General features: G+C 42.3%; 1 protein-coding gene across 1 annotated transcript in view; it reads left to right on the top strand.

Moving 5' to 3' along the window:
* The window catches only part of BRF1 (BRF1 RNA polymerase III transcription initiation factor subunit), a 170,613-nt gene that overhangs the window by 82,752 nt on the left and 62,404 nt on the right, over positions 1-25,457 (top strand). Inside the window, exons 6-11 of the mRNA XM_035326804.1 lie at positions 2,168-2,317; positions 3,908-4,001; positions 13,614-13,740; positions 15,079-15,118; positions 15,208-15,300; positions 16,056-16,334. Of these exons, the coding sequence (XP_035182695.1) occupies positions 2,168-2,317; positions 3,908-4,001; positions 13,614-13,740; positions 15,079-15,118; positions 15,208-15,300; positions 16,056-16,334 (783 nt within the window). The remainder of the gene's footprint in view (positions 1-2,167; positions 2,318-3,907; positions 4,002-13,613; positions 13,741-15,078; positions 15,119-15,207; positions 15,301-16,055; positions 16,335-25,457) is intronic.

Below are 25,457 nucleotides of genomic sequence, written 5' to 3'. Positions count from 1 at the left end.
CCCCTTTATTTTTCCCCACTTTACTCCCCTCCCTTTATTTTTCCCCACCTAATTTGCTCCCCCCTTTATTTTCCCCCTTTATTTTTCCCCTGCTTCATTCCCCCCTTTATTTATTTCCCCTTCATCTATTCCTCCTTTTTATTTTCCTTATTATCCCCCCTTTATTTTTTCTTCCTTTAATTCCCCCTCTTTATTCCCCCCCTCTTTTTTCCCCCGTTTACATTTCCCCCCTTTAATTCCCCCCACCCTTTATTTTCCCCCTGTATTTTTTCCCACATTTATTATTTCATCTCCCTGAGGCCCTCACAGTGCCCCCTCCTTGCTCCCCCCGTGCTCCTCGCCCACCCTGCAGCCCCGGTACTGCTGGGGAAGACTCTCTTAAACACTTCACTGGGGGGTTTTCGCTATTCCCGCGACTTTTGTGCTTCCAAGTCTCAGGTGGGATAGGGAGCTGCGCCTTTCCATACAAATAAAATAAATAAAGAAATAAATAAACCCATTTGCGTTACAGCCCCCATTGTGGAAAGCCAGTTCTGCCCCAGCCGAAGCAGCAGCCCCTGGGGACAGGGGGGCTCTGTGGGGCACAGCGCGGTGCTGTGCTGCTGCAACTTTGGTCGAACCCCAGAAGGGTTCGTTTGCCCTGCTTGGGTTTAGCAGCATCTTAAGAAGTGTTTGTTCCTATTTTTTTCAGCCCATGCAGGAGACGGTCGTGTTAACTTTGGCCTGACTCTTAATTTATGATTGGTAGCTTTGCATCCTGGCCGTTTATGGCCTCTTTATGGCTTTTTGCTTACAAACCTTCCGTGTATTCATTTTCTGACCGGTAGCTTTCAGAGCCTGAATTAACGACGTGTAATGTTTGGTCAAATGACCCGTGGGCACCAGCGCTGGCAGAGACCTGAGAGCAGCCACCACGCGGACCTGCCTCGGTGCTCCCTGATCCCAGAGGGGGCTGAGGGGCCCCGCTGCAATCCCTGTCCTCGGCAGGAGCTGGGTCCCTGCCCCAAAACAGGCAGCTGGGGCAGAGCAGGTGCTGGGGGTCTCTGGGTGCCAGGCACCCATCGCTCCTGGAAGCGCTTCTCCTATTTTGGGACTGATTGTTTCTGTACTTTTCTAACAATCTGTTCTTGCAACGAGCACCTCAGCGTGGTAGGGATCTGCTAGTAGGTAGGGATCTACTAGCACACCGCACGGACAGTCAGACGTATGGAGCCCTAAAGAATCACAGGGATCGGTCAGTCCTTTGGCTTTTGTCATCATGTTTAGGAGACGACTGAACTTGGGCGTTTCTGAAGTTTTGAGGGAAATGAGGTTGGAAGTTTCTGCTTGCTAAGTGCAACGCTTTCCTTTACGTGCTTCTGTAGGGCTGACAGGCATAATCACGTTCGTTGTGATCGCGGTAATTACGGAGAGCAACAGGGCATCATTGTCAGAACTCAGTGCTAAATGAAACCGCTTTGATTAATTGTAAATCTCTAAGCCTGGTGCAGCGATCTGAGCTGGGTTTTCATCTTTATCAGTTTAAGTGCCCACATAGGGGATCGGCTAAGGAAATTGAGTTGAGGCTAATAGTTAACAATTTACCGTACATCATGGATTTTCGGTCAAGTGATAAAAGGCTGGCAGGAAATGAGAAATTGATACCTCAAATAAGAGTAAACATGTGTTAAGCGTAGCATTTACAAGATTGTTTGATAAATTATAAATTGGTTTAGGCGAAGCACAATCCGAACTGACATATTTCGGTTAGTTTGAAGCTGATAACACCAACACTTGAAATAAGTTTATACATCACGAGGCAGATCCACGGCTGATGTAAATTGTCGTAGTGCTGCTGACGTTAATTGGGTTCCAGCAATTTGTGCCGACGGAGAGTACGCCTGAATACATGCAGCATGTGAAGCTTTGAACCCTGAAAAGCACGTAAGGAAAACATTGTGTGGTGCTTTAAAAGCAATCCTCTTGTCTGCAAAGCAAGAAAGGATTTTGTTTCAGCTGTACCCGTAGTGAAAAGGTGTTTCAAAAGCTGAGTCTGTGCTGCTCTCCAGTTGTTTTCTGAGATGTGAAGCAAGCCGACCATGACAGCTCCGCAGTGCTGCCGTTCAAGTTTTGTGGTTCATAAATCAGGGTTCAGGACTGGTAATAATTGTGTTACCTTCTATTTCAGATCCGTGTTTATACATTCCTCGTTTTGCACATATGCTTGAATTCGGGGATAAGAACCACGAGGTGTCCATGACGGCTCTCAGGCTGCTGCAGAGAATGAAGCGGGACTGGATGCACACCGGCCGCAGGCCGTCCGGGCTCTGCGGAGCAGGTAGGTGAAATGCTGGGTGCGCTGCTTCGACCCCAGCAGGATGCACAGGGGGGTCTGCCAGCTGGGAATGCATTCAGGCTTCTTCATTTCCTAGGTGAAGCCATACTGTCTGGGTTTTGTCCTGTCAGGCACATACAGCTTAGACAGCATTTCATCATTTTTACCCCTACATTACTTGCTCAGATCCTTCACCTCTTGCATTATGGATTTTTTAACCTTCTTTCTGGTGCTTCTCTCGCTCCCACTCTCTGTGAGCTCTAGGTTTTTGCCAGCTAAAACTGCATCACGAGTACAAGCACTTTGTTTTGGGTCTTCACACTGATTCTTATGCAAGAAATGCCCTCTCTGACCTAATCTGTGAAATTGTTTTCCTCTCCTTCTTCATCTTTTTCCAAGATTCATTGCCAACATGATGCTTATAAAAAATCTGCTGGCTTGGGAGGGCTGAAGTAGAAGGTAGTCAGTACCAGTCAGTGAGGTCAGACTAATGAAGAGTGCATATAGTCACATAGTTCATGTATGCCCTTTTTTTTGTTTGAAAGATGTGCATGCCTGAATGAGAAATAGTGCACAAACCACAGGGAGCCCAGGACTATGAAATGATCTTGAAATTTCTAGCCTTTCCTTGTTAATAGTAGTTGCTTACTGCACAATGCCAAAAAATCGAGTACAGGCTCTGTAGGAAATCAGCCTTATCTTTGATTCACTACATAAACAATATCTATGTGAGCAAGTGATTTGATCCAGTAGACATGGATTGAAGCAGGAGGTGCCAAGTCCCTTATACCCATCCATGCCCTATGCCATTCATGTGCTTTTTTTTGTGGTCTGGGATGAAAAACAGTTCCCTGGCCTAAATGTCTGTGCCACACGTTGTCTGGGGCTGTGTAAAAGACCAGTCCTTAGTTCAGCCCCTGATGTTCCATCAAGGACTTGAGCACTTTCCACACATACCCGAAGCAGAGCTCTGCTTTCATTTCCTCCAAAATAAAGCGCTTTTGCACGCTTAAACCTCTTCTGCCCACTGAACCGCTGTCTGATGAGTGGGGTTGGTGCTTCAAATCTGAGCTATTGCTCTGAATCAAAACACAAACGCAAATGCAGCCTGTTCTGGTTATCTGGCTATATAGAGGGTCTTGCATGAGAGCACTTGGGCACCAGCAAGCCCGTGATCGTGGTGACAGCAGTGAGGGTAACAGCTTAAGCAGATTCAGTGTTTCGCTTCTGGAGGAGTTAACTGGAGATCTTTTTATTCAAGACTACTAATTCTGCTGAAAAGATGATAGCGTTGAAAATGTGTGATCATGTTCTTCTGCTGTATTTAAGTAGCTAACCACGGTTTCCAAAATGAGCTAAAGCTTAGAGTTTTTTAGGGTGCAATTTGCAATCAGCTTAATTTTATTGGGTAGGAAGCAACATTTGTAACATCAAGTCAATCACCTGTATTCGAGGATGCAGCTGAACGCAAGCATTTACTGCTCTTTAGCTGAAAGCAGGGACAAAGGGAGGTCATAGTTATCTGACGGTTTTCTGCTTTTCTTGAGGAAATTTTCCTCTTTTTGACATTGACTTTCTCTGCTTATTCCTTAGCTCTGCTAGTGGCAGCGAGAATGCATGATTTCCGACGTACAGTTAAAGAGGTCATCGGGGTGGTCAAGGTTTGTGAGTCTACATTAAGGAAAAGGTCAGTGCAGTTTTATTACTTTTATCTTCCGTTTACAGTACTGAAAAGTGGTGTAGTCTAAAATGGATGTGTATCAGAGAAAAACATGTTCTTTTCCTTTTCACAGGTGCCAAGGATAAAATAAGTACAACATGTTTAGCTGGTCATTTTTAAGTGCTAACACCTGCCTCTTATGTAAGGCCTCAAATGCTTGGCAAAGATGGTGAGAAGCATTGTGCCTATTTAACAGGTGAAGAGTTTAAGGCAAAAAAATGTTGGGTCAGAAGTGTTAACAGTATTGCCATGAGTTCTCAGAAGCAATAATTGATTAATTCTCAAAGCTGAGCATGTAACGTGGGATTTTTTTTTTGCACTAATTCGGAATAGAATGCTGACAGGTCTTGTCTTTCAGCTGTTGCCGATCAGAACCTTTCCAAATATTTTCAAAAAATGGTCGTTTTCAATAGCGTTGAACTGGTAATAAATGGAAGACAGCACAGTAATTGTACTGATGATACCTTCTCCGAGGGGTCAGAAGTAGGATTATCAGTAGAATGTGAGCCTGAAAATAAGAATTTCACATGAACTTTGTCTTCTTTTTTTGTCCTAAAAAAGGTCTAATAACATTTTCCACATTTTCTGCATTTTGATGAAGTAAATATTAATAGCAATCACCCAGCCTCCCTCATTTTAGTTTTGAAAAGTTGTAACCTTTTATTTTCCCATAGTTTAGTAAAAAATGACTTAACTGTGAAATGTCGTGCTTTCTGTTGCCACCAGTACAGAGCTTTTCTACCACCAGTATATTTGGAAGTTTGTTAAACCAAAGTTTGTCTTTAGAAAGCTTCTGGATGTTTCTCTTTCTCTTGTCTGCATTGAGATCATGTCAGGCACATTCTGCTGAATCTAATACCTGTCAGTAAATAACATTCACTTCGTACCCGTGAAAAATGTTTTTACCCTAGATCTTCATTTGTGGGATAGGAGTGATAATATTGCTCATTGGTGGTATGGGGAGAAGTTTAAATTGTTTAAGTGGCTATAGGGACTATAACACCAAGGATGCATGAGTACAAATACCACTTTTTTTTTCTCTGGTCAACAGGTCATGTGTTTTAATGTGCATTTTGTATAATTAATGATATATGCACCCACAATTGACTTCAAGATGCCTTGGTTAAATAGTTAAAGAGTTCATTCTTACTAAGAAAATAAGCATAATAAATTGGAGTTGGAAGGAAAATTAATCTGAGCAATTGTTTCAAGCAAAAAAATGTAGCTTCAAAATTCATGCTTGGAAATGTTTACTCAAGTCACACACGTCAACTGAAATGACAGCGTTATTTACTTTGACAGGGTAAACGTGACAGCTGAATTATTTTCAGGCAGCTATAATTACAACTGTATTTATCACGAATCTATAAGTTTGATTGATGTTTTTCAAATAAGAGCACGTTATATAGTATTTAACGAGGGCAAATAAAAAATACCCTTGAATAACTGTTCTTTGCACCCCATTTTTTCCCTCTTCTTTCAAGAATTGCTCTCAAAATGCCATTGAGTAGAAGTTGTCTAAATTAATAAGCACTTGTTTTGTATTCTTAAAAAATTTCTTCGCTTCTCAGCTTTATGTAGTTTTATTTCCTTTTAATTATTGCTGCAGTTGCTCAGATCTGCAAAGAGCTGCTGCTGCTTTGTGCATTGTGAAGGTGTTGAGTGTAGCTAGGTGAAAGTGCAGCCTCGGGTGCTGCGCTCATTGCTGATGGATTTCCTCTGAAGGCTCTGGAAGGAAAACCAAACACGAGTCCACATAACTGATGCTTCCAGCCCAGCCTGGGGTGGGGCTGTGCTGGTCGGTGTCTGTGCAGGTAGGAGCAGTGGATTTTAAGAAAGCCGTGCTTGGTTTTCTTCCTATTTCAGGAAGACCTTCAGCAAAGGGTAGCAACCCTTCCCTAAGAAGCTGTTTCTAATCCTGTGCACTGTGAGTCATGCAGCTGTGTACAGGGGGATCTGTCACCCTGTTGTCCAGCAGCTGGAGAGCACCAAGCCCTTCGAGCCTGTGGTCTGTTGCCACTGCCACGGCTGTACACGGGAGGAATGGCTTTTAGGAGGAGGTTCACAAAAAAGTGACGTACCTTCAGGTCATAAAAATGAATGACCTGATCATAAATGCAGTCTAATTTGGAAGGAAAAAGCAATAAAGCATGGAATTGTCCCGTGGACCCCATCACCCATCTTCAAATCAGGGCTTCTTAATTTAACGGTATGGCTAAAAAATGTGTCTTTGTTTTTAATATCTGTGGTTTTGGTAGGATCTTAGTAAGAAAACTTTGTAGTTACTTCAGAGGGCCTTTTAGCTTTATGTTTTGAAGAACGCAATTAAAATGTAAAGCTTGTTGCTGTTGTTGAAAGAGAGCATATTAAATATTAATAAACGTACTGATAATTCTATCTGTCTCATTTCCAGGCTAATTGAAATGATATTAACTTATATATCACTTTATATATTCAAAGTACTGTACAAATATTAACTAATTAGTCAAATTGTTATTTTTTGTGTAATCATCTGTGGAGATAACGGAAATTAACTTTTAATAAATTCAGTTCTTTTATTTAGTTTAATTCTTGCATTTCTGCCTCTTTCATGCACCTGTTTTTGCTTCTGCCTCTTTAGCCTTTACATACCCTGACCCTTCTTCTGTTTATTCACCTCTTGCATACTTTTTCTGCATACTAAATTATATTTTATCTGCAGTAAGAATAATTTTTGTGACATTTGTCCATTGTGCATTAGCTAATAACTGTGCGGCCCTTATTCCTGTTTGAAGATCTTAGGCATTTCTTCAATAGAAATAAAAAAAAATAATAAATCAGCTTATCTTTGTTAGCACTTGCATTTTACTTCTTTGGCTTACTCACTCTCTTTATCTATAAATTGAGCTGCTTTTTGCATTAAGAAAAGAAGGGGTTTCTTCTCAGTTCCACAAAGTACTATCTGTTAAAAAACCGATCTGTGGTGAACTTCAGAGAGAGTAACATTTCAGCTGAAGTGAAGCGTCATTTAGAAGGAACTGAAATGAAAGGCCAGGATGGGTTTAAAGTGCTCATTTTTGAGGTGTCTGTTTCTTTGCACAACCAAACAGCATTTTTGGTGAAGGAAGACTAGACTTCTTGAGAAAGGAGCTCCCTTTACCTGGCTGGGTAGAGAGAATGTGGGGATTTTCATTATGAGAATCCTTTGCTCAGAGCCTGGGGACCCAGCTGTAGCTCTTTCAATGATGGCGTTGGTAATTTTCTGGAAAAAATTAATGATTCATGCACGGAGATGAATATATTGCCCAGCGCTTTTCTTATTTGCATTGCAGCAGTGTATAGTTCATATAAACTTCATGTCCAGACTCCTGCTGCAGTCTCCAGATGGGTAGACTTCTGCAAGCACAAGCAAAAAGAAGAGCAGGTTGATCTGTGAGTTCAGAGTCAGGATGGGGAGAGATGATAACAGGGGCATGCATGGCTGAGCAGTAGCTGCAAGGCTGGGTTTTCCAAAATACCAAAGCCATATCGAGGTCAGCACAGAAGGGAAAGGCGTGATGTAGTCTGTGGTGTGCTGTGATACAAGCAAAGACATACTAAAATCCTGTAAAAGGAACGTGATGGATTAAGTGAGAGCCATTAGCTTAAGGTATTTGAGCATGGAGAGGGGCAGAGGATGTTCAGGAAGTCTGAGTTGTTGAACTGTGTTTGCTTAAAGAGCATTACAAAGAGAAGCTTTCAGAAACGTGGGCAGGTTGCTGTGTGAGGAGTCCACTCTGATCTCAGATCAGCAGCCGTGGAGCTTCCTCTAAACTAAGAGTTACACCAAGAGAGCAAATGGTGCAATATTTGATGTCTTAAGTAGAATAGTTTCAAGTGGTTTATAGATGATTTCTAGAAATCTTTCTAGTATAATGAGTAAAATTAAACTGGATGCAAGCAAGCTGGTATTACATGCCTTTGCAAACTTGATCATCTGTTTTAATGAAAAAAGGTTTTAGTTTGATGAATCCAATTTTACAGGCAATGTTACTTTTTATAAATCTGGCTCCTATACAGCTAGGAAGCTAATACATTAATTAGATTCCTGATGTATTTCAGTGCTTCATACTTACTTTAAAAATTGCCATCTCAAAATTATTTGGTGGCTGTTACTTTTGCTACAATAATTAACTTCTTAGTACTAAGTTGGTCTTAGATCTTGTAAACAGTTTGCTCTTTCTTTGACTTAGCTCGTCGGAGTGGCTCTGTTAAGAAATGAAGCAGTGCGCTATTTTTCTTTCCCAAGAGATCATAGAATGTTTTGACACATTGCAGTGGAGGAACCATGCTAATGAACCAAAGTTTTAAGTGATGCTAAAGCATTTTGTTTTGTTACCGTGATGTGAATGCTGGAATCTGGGGAAAAGAACAAGAACAAAAAATTCCCAAAGGTTCAGACTGACAGGTTTCAGGGATGCCCAGGAAGACCTGTCAATGGGATTATCAGTGGGCTAACCATGTGCACAAGTGTTAACCTGAGTTAACTCTGTGTGTTTGTAGAATCAGAGCTTTAAAATTTATGCTAACAGGTCTGTGATAATTTTAAATCTCTGTTTTGGTGTAAGCAAGTAAAAGCAACTAATTCTTAAGGGCACTTCTCATTATTAAAGGAATAAATCTTTCTTGGTACCCATTTTTAATATTAAAAAAAAAAAGAGAGAATCATTAACAAATGAGCACCATAAATTATCAGTTACCAGCTAATTTGCAGTAAATGACTGTGTGTGCGTGCTCTTTGTCCATTGCAAAGAGATGAAATGTATTAATGTGGTACATCATGGAAGTTGTTTAAGAGAAAATATTTCTCTTTATAGTTGGCGTTGGGCTAGGGACGCAGGGAGAGTAATTTAGTGCAGCTCAGGTGTTAAGCTGTACTTTGTGAAACCACAGTAAGGGTAACTAGATCACCTCAGATTTTGTCCATAGTTTTTGGTAATGAGATACGTGCTCATATAGGCTTTAAAAATACCTCTTTTATGTTGCTGCAAGTAAGCACCAAGTTATATAAAGTTACAATGATTGCACTTCTATTTGTTTACATACTGGTGAATACTGGAAAACTTGTATATCATGTAGGAAGCATGTCATCGCTATTTCTGATACATATTCTGTATTAACTATCACTGTTGGGGTATGTGTTTACATACTTCCGTAAATAGTTCGTGCATGAATATTGTATAGCTTGGAAAAAACGGAGAGGAGGATGATGTAATAGACATTTATAGTGTAATGAGCAGTGATGGTTTGCCACAGCAGTGCAAATTCTGAACTTTTCTTATATTAGTGGTAGAGAGCACTGATGAACACTCTGTTAAGATGGGGGATATAGTTAAACTTAGGAGGAGCGGCTGAGGTCCCTTGGTTTGTTCAGCCCCGAGCAGAGCAGGCCAAGGGGAGGCCTCATGGCGGCCTGCAGCTCCCTCACGAGGGGAGCGGAGGGGCAGGCGCTGAGCTCTGCTCTCTGGGGACAGCGACAGGACCCGAGGGAACGGCATGGAGCTGGGACAGGGGAGGGTCAGGCTGGGGGTTAGGGAAAGGTTCTGCACCCAGAGGTGGTCGGGCACTGGGACGGGCTCCCCAGAGCAGTGGTCACAGCACTGAGCTGCTGGAGTTCAAGAAGCAGTTGGACACTGCTCTCAGACATGTGGTCTGATTTTTTGGGTGTCCTTTGGGGACCTCAGAATTGGACTTGATCCTTGTGGGTCCCTTCCAACTTGGGATATTCTATGATTCTAAATATTTTTGTACTTAAGTAAGATAGAAAAGTACGGCCTTTACTTTTCCTGAGCTTGCAAATGTTGGAGTTGTCAAATCAGCTGATCTATTCACAAATTTATATAACTTTTTAAAATTGTCTCTGAGGTTATAGTCTGCTTGCCATTCTGTGCTGAGGTCCAGCCCAGGATACCTCCGTGCTGTGCTGCCTGCCCTCCAGAGCTTGGGGTTGGCTGTGTACATAGGAGAGCAGTCGGACGATGTGCGGCTCACCCGACTTCTCCAGTCCTGGCTGAGCTTGGCTGGCAGTTTCAGCTGCTTTTCCTCTCTCCTTTGAACAGGGAATGGAGGCCAGTGTGGAGTTTTCTAAGCTGTCCCTGCTTAGAAGTCCCTCTTGGACTTTGAACTTGGACTCCTGAAGCGATTGTGAATTGGACTTCAGAAGACCTCGTGCTTTTAAATGCTTCATTGCACCCCACTGCCGCAGAATTTCAAGTAAACACTAAAACTGAGCATTCAGCTGCACATGGGAGTCTTTTTTTTTGTCCTTAGCTGTAGACTGGATTCATAAGTCTCCACTGGACAGTGTCCCTGAAACAAAACAAAGTGAAAAAAACATTGCTCAACTTCAAAGTAACTGACCCATTTTCCCTTATTGCGAGCTAAATTAAGTGTGAACAGAATTGGTTTACTGTTTTGTGCACAAAAGTGCTTTATCTGAGCACGAGGTGTGTTTTTGTCTGTAAACTGACTGACCAAAAGCCGTGGAAATTTTTCTTTGAAAAAAACCGTCTGGGGTGAGGGGCAAATGACACCAAGCTCTGGAAAAGCTTTTCTCCCAAAGGAATTTGCTTGAAAGAGTCTGTGAGAAACTGTAAGACAAGGGTTTGTACTGGAAGTTGAATCTCAGCCTGAACTGTAGCGATTGCCTCTCCTTCAACTATAAATAGAAAATACTTATCTGCCAAATTTCATTTTTTAGAGCCCTTTTGAATTCATGCCAAGGAAATAATATCTTAATTTGTATATCTGTTTGTTTTCCTCCTTCTGTGGATGACTTAAAATGGCTACACTTACCAGATTTTTTTAGAGATTAATGAAAGTACAAAATGAACTTGGGTATCAGTTTTATGCAGAACTTAAAAAATAGCCTGTAGCTATTTTTTTCATGAGGGCACTCCCTCGCCCCTGAAACTATCATGCTTATAATTAAGTGTGCATCAGCTTTTCTTAGCCGCCAAACTAATGTTACCTTGTTCCACGCAGCGCAGACTGCCGCGTGCATCAGTTTGTTGCCTTGGTGGCATGTGTCCAAACACTGGATAACGTCAGAGAAATGTTTAAAAATATGCAGACAGGATATCAGCCGATGTAAGACGTTGAGGCAGGCGAGCGGTTGGCAATCACGGGTATTTATTTATATCAAGTTAAAGGAGAAAGCGTTGAGCAAACGGCTCGCGCTCCCGCAGCATGGTGCTTAATACTGCTGTGGTGCTGCCCATCAGGGCTGGTTCCTCGTTTCAGGAGGTCACAGCCATGTGGTTAAGACAGGTGAGAAATGAAGAAATAACACACCGCTTGGTAGCTCTGAGCTTCCAGCCCAGCTCCTGTGCCTATGTGGTCACACTGCCCACCTCCAGAACCGGCTGGTCTGCACTCACCTGGCTTGGCTTGGATCAGGATGGAGATCAGATCACATTGGCTCGCCCTGGGCTGACACCCAGCAGGTGCAGGGCGAGTGACCTGAGTCACACACGGTGGATGAGGATAGGGACAGACAGAGCCTCAGGTGTCGGCAAGGAGATGTGCATGAGGTTAGGTGCTGAAATCCAAGCATGGTCATCTTGTCCTTGACCCGGCTTGATCGATCTCTGGTTTTGCCACTGAAGCTCTCTGCATTGCTCTGCATGCCTAGAAGGAGTTGCTGTTTTGGCTGAGCCTGGGTGCTCATCTCAAACTCTGAGCAAGCATGGGATAAACAAAGGTGTCTTTGCCAAAGTTCGTGCTGGCTTGTTATGGTGGGAGGAGGATAACAATTTTACTTGGCGAGGCTGGCTGGGAGGAGAGCCCTGCCAGGGTGGGACTGCCTCTCCGTGCGTGATTCATCATGAAGAGATGGTGGCTGCAGCTGAATGATGATGGCTGGGAAACTCCCAGCTTCTAAAGGGATGCCTGGATTTGGCATTAAATGAATCCTGAATTAAAATAGCATCAACAGTGCCCTGGCCGGATTTTTCCTTTGGACTTTTAGATGAGGCCCCCTCCTGTAAGGCAGGTAGTGCACACTGGAAGCTTATTAATGCTGAGAGATTACACGTCTGTTAATTAAAGCTGGATGCTGCTGCTACCAATAACATTCTCTGCTTTCCAACTTGATTAAAAAGAGGGGAGACAAGAGCTGATCAGTGGTACTCCGAGGGAATGTTCTGGGTTGTCAGTCGTGCTTAAGTACCAGCAAATCTGGGGCTTCATGGAGATGCCTTAACCCCAGACAAGACTGAGCTGCAGAGCTTTCTTCTCCTTGGCAGCAGTAGGGCTGGTAGGCGAAGCCGTGCGTGGGCTCGGCGTGCTGCTTGCTTGGCTGTGCTTGGAGGTGGCTCTCCCTGGGAGCAGGGGGTGCAAGGCAAAGTCAGCTGAAGTTACAGCAGGCCTGGGTCCTTTTGTCTGAGCTGGCTTGTCTTGCTCCTCAGTTTATAGAAAAAGATAATGAGGGTAGTGATAAGGGTATAGGGAGAGAGAGCAGCTCTTGGCCTTGGCCCTGGAGTTGGAAACTGAATTTCTGCCCTATTAAAATTTCTTCTTTGAAGGCGTTTTCTTGCAAGCAGAAACAAAAGAGAAAACCACGATTGCTTGGTAGGAGAGAGAAATTCTGAAATGTCCTGAGCTGGGAGTACTGAATCACAGTTTTTTAGTTTCCTAGCTTTGCAGATGGAAGCTGCTGTCAGCTTTGCTTCCTCTGGAAGATGGGAATATTCCAGTGAAGCAGCTGCAGACGCATCGTTGCACTTTTCCCATGGAAAATGTTGATATTATTAAAAGGGCACTTTCTGTCAGAAAAGCATTCTGCCAGACATTTCCTGACCTGGCTTTATACTTAACCTTTTGTCTTGCCTTCTCCATCTGTAAAATTGATGTGATCATTCTCAACCACCTGTACAAAATGCTGAAATTTGTGGGTGAAGTTATGACGACGTGGTGTCATTTAAGAGTCGATTTCTTTGAAAGATTCAGCCGCTTTCATGGCAATTCCCCAGGGAGCTAGTCACATCTCTCACTTAGGCAGGAGCTTTTCAAATGTGAATGTTGAACAAATACAAAATACGTTATTGTAAAATTATGTGCATTCATCTGTTCTATGTGCGGATGAGCCCTTTATTTTACTGCTGCTGCTTTGTGTCCTGGGAAGATGACTTGTCCCTCTTCCCGTCTATATTTCTGAGCATACTCTTAAACTATGATGGCAGACAGTTTAGTTTGGGAATCTGTTTTGTTTTTGTTGTTGATCCCAAAAGCAGCAAGACAGGAGGAACGAACTGCAGTCCTCGTCTCAATTTTGTCTGTACATAATTGACTGTAGTGGCTGTGGTAATTCTGTTCCGTCTTTGTTCATCAAAAACAGTGTGTGTTACATACTCTAATAAATCAAAAGCTAATTTGTGATATGAAAAGATACTTTGCAGCAAATGAAACAATTAGTATCACTTCAGTTTTAATGTATTCTGTATTTGAGCCAAAGTTTCTAAGGATGACGTGTTTGTTCTGAAAGTCAGCAGTTTGATGAATTTTGTTACTTTTAAAGAAGTTCTTAAAAATGCCGTGCTAATATGCTGTATGCTTTGGTAGGTTGACAGAGTTTGAAGATACACCAACAAGCCAGCTAACCATAGATGAGTTTATGAAGATTGATTTGGAAGAAGAATGTGATCCTCCTTCGTTTACAGCCGGTCAAAAAAAATTGAAGATACAGCAGGTGAATTCTAAGCTGGATGCTCTGTGTATTCCTCCCCTCTTTTCTCCATCTTTCTATTTCTTCTGAATTAAATAGCACTAAATCCTAATTTGTCAGCATCTGATCAGCTAACATATATTTTGAGGTTCTTAAGAAAAGGGTGAGCACTGGTATATATAACGCCCATTAACTTAGTTTTTATTTTTATTTTTTTTAAGATTTTTTTTTACAAGCAAGGGTAAAACAAAGGTTTCCAGTTTAAAAAAAAAAACGCTTAGCAATTTTTCTCCCTTATAATTTTTGCTGGTTACTCCAGAGAGGCATGCTCTTTCAGGTACATAGCTTCAAATCTAGCTTTAAATAGCCCCCGATAAGGGATCGAAGTCTCTCTCCAGTCCTAGTTAACCACTGCAGGAAGCACAAAGTCACTGCTTTTGCTAGTGCAGATCAGGACTTTTGGGTGTTTGAGCAAACAAGCACCCGTGGGGCTCCCATGTTTTGCAGGATACTGGTGTTTGGTGCTTGGCACACAACTGCTGTGTTGCAGCGGGGGGCTCAGTACACACTGCCCAGGTGTGTCCCTGTTTGCAAGGTGATGATGCAGTTACTCCAAGTGCTGTTCTCTCCCTTATGCTTGCTTTCCGATGACGTGTGTGTTTCTCATCTTGTGCTCTGACCTTTTAGTGAAGCATCAGATCTTTGTGTCCTTACAAAACTGGAGTCTCTCATGTGACAAATAAAGCTGAGCTTGTGGCTTGAGAAGCTGTCCTACTGTCTGCACTGCTCTTCTGTGTGCTGTGTGCTCTCTTGTCCTAGTTAACCAGAGTTAAGAGACCAGAGTTGAAAAGGTTCATGCCTTGTAATGGGATCAGAAACTGTGCACTTTTTTAAGGCAACAATATTTAATATTCTAAATAGATTATCATTTAAAGGGCTATTGATGTGTTTATGGTGTCGGATGCTGTAGGTCAGTACTTCAGCCTTCCATTGCACACGTGCTGTGTGTGGCCTCTGCACAGCAAGTCCAGCACTGTTTTGTACTCACCCTCACCTACAGACACAGTCATGAAGTCTGACTGTTGAAGAATGAGGCCTTTTATTTGCAGCTCGCCAGAGCTGAAAGTTCCTTTTGAAGTATAGAGATCTGTGACGTAATATTTGAAATGGGTCAGTATTTTGAAACTTGTTTGTTTTGCCTGTCTGACAGTACAAAATAACAAAATAATTTGAATTGGGATTTGAAACCTGCTTATTACTTTTAAAATACCTTATGATTCTGTGTCAGCATATACAGTTCACAAGTAGTACGGAGGTATTTTCGTAGTAATTTCACGTTTATTTTGTTTATTTTCATTTCAGCTTGAGAAGGCGTTATCAAAAAAGCTGGAAGATTTTGAAGGTATAAGTTGTGTTTAGTGTAACAGATCACTCATTTCTTCAAAATTACATTGATGATTGCTGAGTTTTATTTTTATTTCATCACCACAGGTGAAATATCAAGCTATCAAGATGAAATAGAGATTGAATTAGAAAATAGTAGACCAAAAGCAAAAGGCGTATTTGCAAATTACGCTAAAGATGGTAAGTCTATAAAATGTTGTGACTACTTAAATAATAATGGGTTCATATCCTGCAGACAGTCATAAGTGTATGAACTTGATTATGATAAATGTGATCACGTATATGCCTGTGTAGTAAAAAATCTCTACTTATTGTGTCGGGGTTCTCTCTGCTTTTCAGCGCATCATGCCAACTAGTTGGTTCAAATGTCAGCCTCCAAAATAACTTAATACAAAATAATAATACAAAACAACAATAACAAAATAAAACCTGTTCATTACAATTACAGTACATTAATGACTTCGGTTGTTTTTTATTTCTGATACAGTATAAGTTTGGCACTGACACCTGAGTTGCAGAGGACCTTTATCGAGACCCTTTGGTCACTGAATGCCCTAGTTGACAAATTGTCATGATGGGTCTCTGTGCAGGTTTAATTAGCTATTTTTTATTTGTAATTATCCCAATAAGTATTTGGCTGCTTTCAAAAATCCCTTTTACCTGCCATAATTTGATAACACAATACTTCTATTGTAACTGATGACCGTATTCACAAAAATACATTTTAATAGCCAGGGTAATTAATTTGAAGAGCATCTGGAAACTTCATATATTCATACATAGTACCAAAATACTGTCTATATTTTCAAAAGATTTCCTCTACAGATTTTAAATCCTTTTAGTGAGTCCCTATTTACTATTTACTTAGTTTCTCTAACAGATGGTATGCAATGATTTGTTGGCTTGTTGTTGTTTGTGGTTTTTCTCCCTTACAGAATCTATAGAAGATAATGCATCTAGCGTATTTGGAGAGGAAGAGGCAGAAGATGAGGAACTGGAAGCAGTTGCTAATCACTTAAACAAGGACTTTTATAATGAATTTCTTGAGAAGGACAGAATAAAAACAAGTGAAGACAGAGAATGCAAAAATGGAAATGAAGCTCCTGTAAGACCACCCGCACTAGAATCCTTACTTGGTCCCCTCCCCACTGCAGCTAGTCTTGGCATAACGGAGTCCATAAAAGAGTGTATATCCACTAAGGACCGAGAACTTGGTGAGTAAGAGATCGGTTCCAGAAAAAGCTGAGAGAGGATATGTTGTGTAATTTCCATGTATCTTGATGGTTACTGCAGTAGCAATTCAGTGAATTGCTGTAACACTGAGCTGCAGGAGCTGGGAGGCTGGATGAGACCCATGGTCTAAGTTGCTGATATTGGTCATTGACGTCTGTTCCTCAGGAGGCTGAAGGAAAGCTGGAGTGCCTAATTATTTTCTGAAGCCTGAAAATGTGTATTTCTTAGTCAAGTAGATTTGCAGTTATACGATAGCTGATGGGCATATTTTAAGCCTTGCGGTCTCAATTAGGAAATTGGAGGAAGCGGATTCGTGTAAGGATGGCTGGAAATTAAAACCCAAGTACGAGAATTTTAGATGAAGGCAGGCTTTCACAAGAGACATTTTACTGGAGTCAAACATGATGCAGTCTGTCTCTGATTGAGCATCTTCTGTCATTTACGAATGACAAATGTTTAAAATGTTTGAAAGAGAAAATAATTGGTTGTATGTTTTGTTTTCTTCATTGATATGGACTTTGTTGTGTATTTTGGTGGTTTTACTTTTTATCTGCAGTCTGGCTGTAACGTGTAGCTCTGTACAAAACAGTAAGATGTGGCTGATGAAAGAATCCAATTTTGCCAGAGCCAGAGGGCAGACAGTAGTGCAAACAGCCAGTCATTCAGGCAGGTTTGTTTGCTTTCTCTTATGTGTGCTTGAGCTTTATGGAGATGGCATTTTTTAAAATTCCTTTTGCATCTTAATGACACTGAGAACTGAACATGTCTAAAGGGCACTTTATTCTTTTCTTTATCAGAGTTAATTTTTCCATCATAAGACACACCTGCCCAAATCTGTTCTGTCAGCTTACTTGGAGGCTGACGCACCAGAACATTTTGTTATCCAAACTGTTCTGATGCTAATTTCTGTTCAGCGGCACCTCCTTATAATAGGCTACTCCCTGCCTCAATGGATGAACTGAATGCGTTCAGATTCTTATTATGCTAGTGCTCCCATCCCAGAAACATAGCAGGATGATTGCACGTTTATATTTGGTATGAACTAAAGCATGCAGAAACAGTTGAGTGGTTTTGTGTTTATTTTAATTATGATTAAGAAAATGGATGGCTCATGGCTCGTCTTTCTCCTGGAAATCAGCGGTTCGTGTCGAAGCGAGGTCAGTAATGGCTAGAAGCTGTTGTTGCCAGGCTGGCCGATGACCTGTAAAGATGATGGTGATGGACATTTCTCAGCTGGCATCGCTATTGACCATTTTAATGGATGGGCTGAGGTCTAAGTGAGTCTACAGATGAGTTAAGCTGATACAGCCTGGTGTGATCCTCTGAGCTGGGCTTCAGGCAGGTGGGCAGGAGAATGCATGGCTGCTCATGCTAGGGCTCGTCTGTGTTTTACTATATTTTTTTTGTATTGTTTTTTTTTTTTCCCAAAAGTGCCAAAGGTTTCAATATCTTCATTATTTTTAATGCATCTTGGAAATCATTGTGAGCATTTGAACAGGTGCTTATGTTCTTGATACGCTGTGAAGCTGGTTTGCTGAATTACTGTTTCAGTTGTGTTTTGATTGTAGATCCTGTCCCAGACTTTTTTCTTTTTAGAGCCTCTGAGAATTTATTGCAATCGCTTAAAATTTCCACGTTGAATCAGATTCACTTGTCTGTACTGCGGCGTAGACGTGTTGTGGTGCTGGTCCCAATCTCTGAGCCCGTGCTACATTATGGCTGGGTGGTGTGGCTGCATTGTCTCCAAGGCCCTGGTTTCCTTTTGGGTGCAAGAACTGTACCAGAGCCTCAGTGTGTTTTAGATGATCGAGAACCAGGTCTGGCAGGCAGGCTGGCAGGTACACCTAGCTCACAGTTTGCATATTATTGTGTAGAATAAAGAAAACTCCTTGTAAAGATGCATGATGCTGGTCACCTGCACATCTTAGCGCTGAGCCTCATCAAAAAATGGCAAAGATGTCTCTGCTGTCTCAGGCACTGATGCCTTGAGTTCTGCCTCACGGTACTGGAAAATCTGGGAGGGGTTTGTACGCAAGGTGGTGTCTTCATCAGGCCAACTGGTGTGGCTGTAAAAATCAGATGGCTTCCAGCCCCCCCAGCAAGGCTGAAAAAGAAGTGGCAGTTTTCAGAACTAAACACAGGATGAAGGCAGTTGCTGCAAGTTTCACTCGAGATGGCACAGATCATCTCTGGAAACAAAAATAGTTGATACCTGTGGAGAGAGGAGGAAAGATAATGCAATTTCCGCTTTCATCCTGTGTGTCTGAATTTAGTTCAGTGCAGTCTGTATCGTGAATCTTGGCTGGCGACGGGTTTGCTGTGGTATTTCATGTTCCAGCACCTCGGTTGGCAAAGGGAGAGCAATCATAACATTGCACCCTTAGGGTGACATTTTGGGCCCTCTCCACAGCTGTATAAATCATAAAACAGGAGCCTTGCCTGTCCCTCATCTCCCTCCAACCCAAAATCACCTTCTGCAGCGCAGAGCGGCTGGTTGAGGCTGGGCTGCAGACCTTGGTGGGATGCTGCAGCATCTCCTGCTGGGCTCCATGTGCTGATGGGTGGGTGTATTACAGCTGGCAGCATAGCACTTGGAAACAGCATGCGTGCTGCTACGTGGTGAAGATTCATGGAAAACCCTCGTGGTGATACACGGTGTGGCTGGGCAGGTGGCTATGAAGCAGGAGCTTGGTGAGCAGGTGCACTATGTGCCATGTTTAGCCTCCTTTAATGCCTGGTATCCTCTCTCCTCTCTGTAGTAATCTCTCTTCCACAAAAAAAAGCTCTGCTGTAGGTACCTTCTACAGTCTTTTTATTTGGCTCATGCATGCGTTATTTCAGTTTATAATTGCCTGCATCATCTGCTTTGGGAAATCTTCCACCTTTGTGCTCTGTGGCTGCAGCAGCAGCAGCTTTCTCACAGACTGCATGTGCAGATAAACTTAGGTGCAGAGCCTAGCTATTAAGAAAAAATCAGTATATTTTTTCTTTGCTTACAATGGGTGTTTGAGCAGTGTGAGACTGTCTCTGTGAATGTTTTATGGAAAGCATAGTATTTTAGCCAATTTGCATTACAAAGAGGGCATGTAAGGTACTGGGTTAATGAGACAGGCAGTAAAATGCTTAGAATAAACACTACATTTGACTTTTTTTCCTACAAAGTATATTAATTTGCAGAGACATTTGAGCTGAAATCTCTTCGAGTCGTTGCAAACTGTTTCTTATTCTTCACGATAAAAGAGCTTTGTTGTGAAATCACAGTTCCAGAGGTGGAGAAGTCTGTTGGGTTTCCTGGCAGTGCAGCATCCCAGCATCCTCTCCACGGTGTACCTGTTCCTTCTGGATCTGAAGTTTCTCCAAACAGGAGGAACTGCCATATACAAATACCGCGGACTCTTGTTCTCAAGAAATATATTCTTAGGTGTAAAATTTCCCCTTGCAATTTATTTTTGTGTCCTTTTCTATAAATCCAAATAATTTATCATACTTCTTGGTGTTTCTGTCTTTCTGGTGTTTGCTGACTGTCACCTTGTCCTTCCCGTGTCACTTCTAGGCTATACACAGCCAGTTCATCGCTTTGTGCCACATCAGTCAAAAGTCATAAACTTGATTCTGGCCAGGATTAAAACCGAGGAAGGTCTGATAACAACAGAGATAAATACAAACTACACGGGGTTGGTTACCACCTAACTTCTTGTAACTTCCCCTTTGTGATCCAGGTAGTGTTTCAGACCTGATTTAGTTTTTGTTTTGTATCAGAATTCACATGCAGTCGTTCTGGGCACTAGTTTCAAATGATGTATGTGAAGTGGGTGGTAACACGCTCCTGCATGTCCTCATGAAAGTACGTGGCTCTTGCAGTGAAAAATCGCTATGCGTGTGCTGTCTTGCGCTTGGTTAGGCATCCAGCTAACTGCATTCAGCGCTAATTTCACAAAGTACACATGAGAAAGGTTTTGTGCGTGTCCATAATTAATAGTTTGCTTGTTTATTACTCCATGTGTTTATGCCTCCATTTCTGCCGCAGGCATAATCTGACACGTGGGCCGAGGTCGAAAGATGTTTCCATTGATTTCTGGGGGTGTTAAAGACCCCATGCAGACAGCGCTCATCGATTGAATAGTTGTCAACATCCCTGTGGACCAGCACTTTCCAACTTCTTATCCAAGAGGATATGGAAAGTGGCTGAAGATGTGGTTACAGAGGCAGGGGTTGGCTGATCTACTAGGATCTTACTCTTTTCCTCCAGCTTTCATCCCCCTCACCCTCCCAGCTGCCTGCTCCCACTTCTTTTTCGTCCTGGCGCTGGTGGAAACCGGTCGAGGAATGGCTCTTGGCAGCAGCGTGTGTGACTCTGAGACAGGCTTATTTGCTCCCCATCAGGGAGCCCAGACCTGGTTTCCTGCGTGATGGGCAGGAGGCTCGCTGAAACGTTACTCACCATCGCTTCATAATATTTGGAGGAGTGTTGACTCCCTCTGTGTGTTGGTTTCGTCTTCTGTGGTCTTCCTTTCTTCCTCAGATTTTCTGAGTACATCAGTGCCAGCCGTTTGAGAACACATAAAGGTATATGCACGTATGAAAGTATACAAGAAGATATAATCACTAATTAGAGAGAACATTATGAAGGCCTATTAAATCATAATTACCACACAGATGAGAAATAAAGCTGCTGAGTTTAGCACTAATGGTGTTATATATGCAAAGTACGCTTGGTCATCAGTGTAAGCACGCGTGTCCCCATCCTGGTGGCTCTTCTTGGCTCTGACTTTAACGGTGCTCTTGATTTTGTGGTTTTAAGCACCACCTGTGGAAGGGAGCAGCGTGTGACCTGCTTGGTGCCACCATCCTCCTGTGATAGCTCTGAGGGTTTGCTCTTCCTCTCGGTGTGCCATTGGATCACTGGGGAATATTTTCCGTGGCAGGGCTACCTCTTCACCAGTTTTGAGAGAACTAAGCACTAAAAACCTTGATACTAGCTCATCTTTCTAAGCCAGCATCCATATTCCTACATTTGGCAGTCCTGATAGACCGTATCCTTGATTGAGCCTTCATTATGCTGTTAATGATATGTGAAGAGCTTGCTGCAGCCAGCATGGTAATAGGAGACCTCCAGCTGGTTTGAATACAGTTTTCTGATACCTGAAGTCTTTGGCTGGAATTACAGATGACACAATTTTCTTACTTAACTGTGTATGGCCCTCCCACATGAGTACTGTGTGTGCATGTGGTACTCCAAAATTCATGGACACGCTTTTTACACGCAAGATCTTTGCATATCATTAAAGGATAGGAATGCTATAAATTCGTTCCTATTCATATCGTGAGTAACTAGGAAAGTTAAGGGATGGAAACTAATCATATAGTTTGGCTGAAAGACTTCCAAACAAATGTAGAAGGGAGTTTTTTAGAGAAACGTGCTGTTTTTTTATAGGCATCAGGGAGATAAACCGAAGTGGCAGCTTAAGCTGAATCATTTATTTTAAACATTTGTGGATAGATGTGTTAGGAGTTTTCCAGAGGCTTATCAATGCAGACACTCCTTGTAGGAGTGTGTGCCACTTTTGGCAGGAGTGTTGGTCAATAAAAGCTGCTGCAGTCAGCAGAAAGTGTTGGCGAGGGGGAATAGGGCTCCTGATGGGAGCTGCACAGACCCGAGGCTGCCCTGAGCCTCTGGCCAGCCTGGCCTGGCTGCCGCCATACCCTGACTGTTTCAGAGGGGATCTCTTTATCCCCTTCTCTCCCCTTCCTTGGTTTTTGTTCTGTAAAATTCTGCGGATGGTTTTGAATCTTGAAAGCTTTTCCAGGCTTGGATTTTTTTCCCTGACTCCTGGATCCTCCCAGCTGCAGGGTGGGCAATAGGCAACTCTTCTGTCCTGAATTTTTCCAGTAGCAGCATGACATAAAATCAGCTTTATCTTTCAGTTTGAGTAATGTGAAAGCCTCACATTGCGCTTGGTGAGAAGGCTCGGCCGCCATTTAAGGCCTCACCCTCCCTTGCTTGAGGAAAAAAGGGAAAAGCTGCTTCATCCTCTCTGGCTTCTTCAGCCGGCTGCTGGCTGGGGCCTCTGTGGGGAAGGAGCTCTGCTGGGACAGGAGGCTGAATGTGCCCGGCGGGGCCCCTAACATGTCATCCTGCCACCTCGACGTGTGTGCGCTGCTGCGTCAGGACTGCTTTTTAACGGAGCAAGGAGAAGCGATTGGCAAGGGCAGGTTTGTAAGGCGTTTTCCTTCACATGGAGGGGAAGTCAGGTCTGCCGTCGTCTGCTCTGTCTGCTCTCCTGGCTAGATTTAGAGAGGTGGAAATGTCAGAAATATCCAGCAGCACAGCGCAGAGCAAGAAGAGAGAAGGGGAGAAACTTGGCTGGGTTGTTAGACACGGTCCCTTCCCCACACCTAAACAGCAGGATTGTGAAACCAGTTGTTCCCTGAATACTAAGGGAAACTTGTCTTCTTGGTTGGCTATGGTACATCAGGTTTTGTACATGTCAGTCTAAAATTTTCCTTCTCTTGGGGCTTCTTTTTAAGGTTTTATCCTGTCTGCACACCCTAGTGCCTGAAAAGATGCTCCTTCTTAGTGTGGGAGATACTTTTAGGGGCATTTATAATTGCTCCCGTCCTTACAGAGGCCTATTTCAGGGAACCTGTGGGAATGTCTCCACCTCGGGAATAGCTCCCCTGCTCTTGTATCATTGTCGAAGTTGGAGGTGGAGGGAAGGAGAGTTGAGGGAGGTGGTGTTGGGGGCTGATGACACAGACACACAGGAAACCTGGCTAAAAAACCTGAGTAACTGCCTGCCAGTATGCGAATTATATGACATTTCCTTTTCCACACCTGCCAAAATGTGAGCCTATTAATGCTCCCAGCTATTTGGTTAGGTGGCCTGTTTTCAGAAGAAGCGGACATTCTGGCCCTACCCTGCTGCCAAAAAGGAAGAAAAATCTTTCACCAAAAAACTTGGTGAAAACTGTAATTGTTCATTAGAGAGCTGTGGAAAGTGAAATGTGTGGAGGCTACACAGAGAACATTAAATTCGGATGGAAAGCTAACTGCTTAGAGGAATGTTATTTGAGCAATTCATCATGATATCTGCAGTGTCAGGAGTGAAGACCTGGGTTCAGTTCAGGGAGACTTCATGGCCCCAGTTGTTATTGAGAATAAAGACTTATTAACCTAGGTCAAGAAGCCACAAAACATGCCCTTGGAAGAAGGAAATACAGCGCAGACAGATTTGCACAGCTTAGCTACTTTGAGTTTAATATGATGGACGATAAATCCACGCGCAGTGCTGTGGTGGTTTCCTGACCACTCTGCGTTTGTCGTGCATCTTTTGAAACAGCTAAAACAATCCTCCATTTAGTGCTTTATTTTCTTGTGGTACAGGCGCAGCTGTTGCAGGCAATACCTGCAAACTGAAAATGCACTGAAGTAAAGCCTTCAAACGACATGCCATTTCTGGAAGGTCTGAATTTTTTTTTTTAGCAGTTTTCATTTTCCTTTTGTTTGGTAGCTTTGAATTTAGTTTGAAAAAATAATTCCGATATCCTCTTAAGGATTAACTTCATCACACCCCTGAATACTTCGTCTGTTTTGTTTGTTAGTCTGAAATCCCAGCACTCTCATAATGGTCAAGAAAAACATGTGTATCTATGGGTTGGACCGCAGACTTGCGTAGATGACCTTTGTAATTAGGGATTTTCAGATATGATGCTACAGACCGGTGGTGGAAACTGTCACGAGATTCACTTTGTATGATAGTAGTTTGACATTTTTTGTTTTCTAAATTCTTTCAGTGACTAAAATGGATTTATTATCCAGTAGGCTAATAACATCAATGTTGACAGTGTTGGCAATTAAAAATAATTTTGGAAACCAAATTTTATTACTCCTCTTTACATCTGAAACAGTTTGTTTTTCAATGTTACTTTAGGATTAGTTGATTTATTAAGTTTTTTTTCTTGTGTGACAATGAGATAATTGCTATTTATTTTTTATTGGGTAAGCAATTATAATCAAAGCAGCCAAAAATAGATGCTGTTTTGACCTGGAATCAGAGTGACCTGTCAACATGAGGCTATTGTAGTCTTCAGCTTTTCAATTTAATCTTTTTTTCTTTTTTTTTTCATATGTGCTCACCAGAAAGTATTCAGTAGGGCTGAAAAAAAATGCTTTTAGAGTTTTCAGTGTTCATTAATTACAGTGGTGCAAAGCAGTAGAAACTGGCAGATAAGAACCTGCATAAGGTTGGTTATTAATAAAAAATAAAGTGATGTTTTGTTGAGGATTGTGTGGACTGTATTGGGCCAGCCAGCTGTGTAGAGAGAGTTAGTTGCAAATTTTGGGAGGGCAGGGGGAGAGAATTACAAAAAGTTGACTCTACAGATTTTTTGCAGCCAAGTTTTGCTAGAAGGAAGCAGAAAATATATATATATTTTAAGTTAGCAGATTGAAGATAAGGCTCATCTTTCAAACCAAGATGTCTGTTTACACTGAAGATTGTGGAAGTTGTTTTCTGTGATGAAAGACCTACACATATTCAACTGGGTAGTAGAAATAAGGGAATGAATATGAAATGAGAGAGTAAATAATACTGCTAAGCAGCACCAGGAAAGAAATTCAGAGCAAGAAACAATGCTCCTGAGATAGGTGTAAACACATGAGCTAGAAGTAAACAGCTGTACAGGGAGATGGAAAGACATGCCATTTTCCAGAAAATTCACTACTATAATGCTGTATTTGATGCAGTTATGGTGGGGAAACCACCATGTCTTCACAGATGGTGAGGAAGTAAAACAGTTCTCTGTGACCAAATTGTTAGCAATTATATAGGAAGAAGATGATAGGAACAAGACGGAGGAATGATTTGTGAAGTTTTGTTCTTAATTGATTTTCTGTTAAAGGTAAAAACTGCATATCCATGCTACTAAAGAGGTCAATGTCTGAAATGCAGCAATATTTTGGATGTGGTGCTTAGGGACGTGGTTTAGTGGGTGATACTGGTGGTAGAGGGATGGTTGGACTGGATCATCTTGGAGGGCTTTTCCAACCTTTCTGGTTCTCCTCTCCTCTCCTCTCCTCTCCTCTCCTCTCCTCTCCTCTCCTC

The sequence above is a fragment of the Oxyura jamaicensis genome, chromosome 5, assembly GCF_011077185.1.
Source record: "Oxyura jamaicensis isolate SHBP4307 breed ruddy duck chromosome 5, BPBGC_Ojam_1.0, whole genome shotgun sequence".
NCBI classification, from domain to species: Eukaryota; Metazoa; Chordata; class Aves; order Anseriformes; family Anatidae; genus Oxyura; species Oxyura jamaicensis.
Note: the sequence above shows the minus strand (reverse complement) of the source record. Positions and strands in the feature narration are given on the sequence as shown.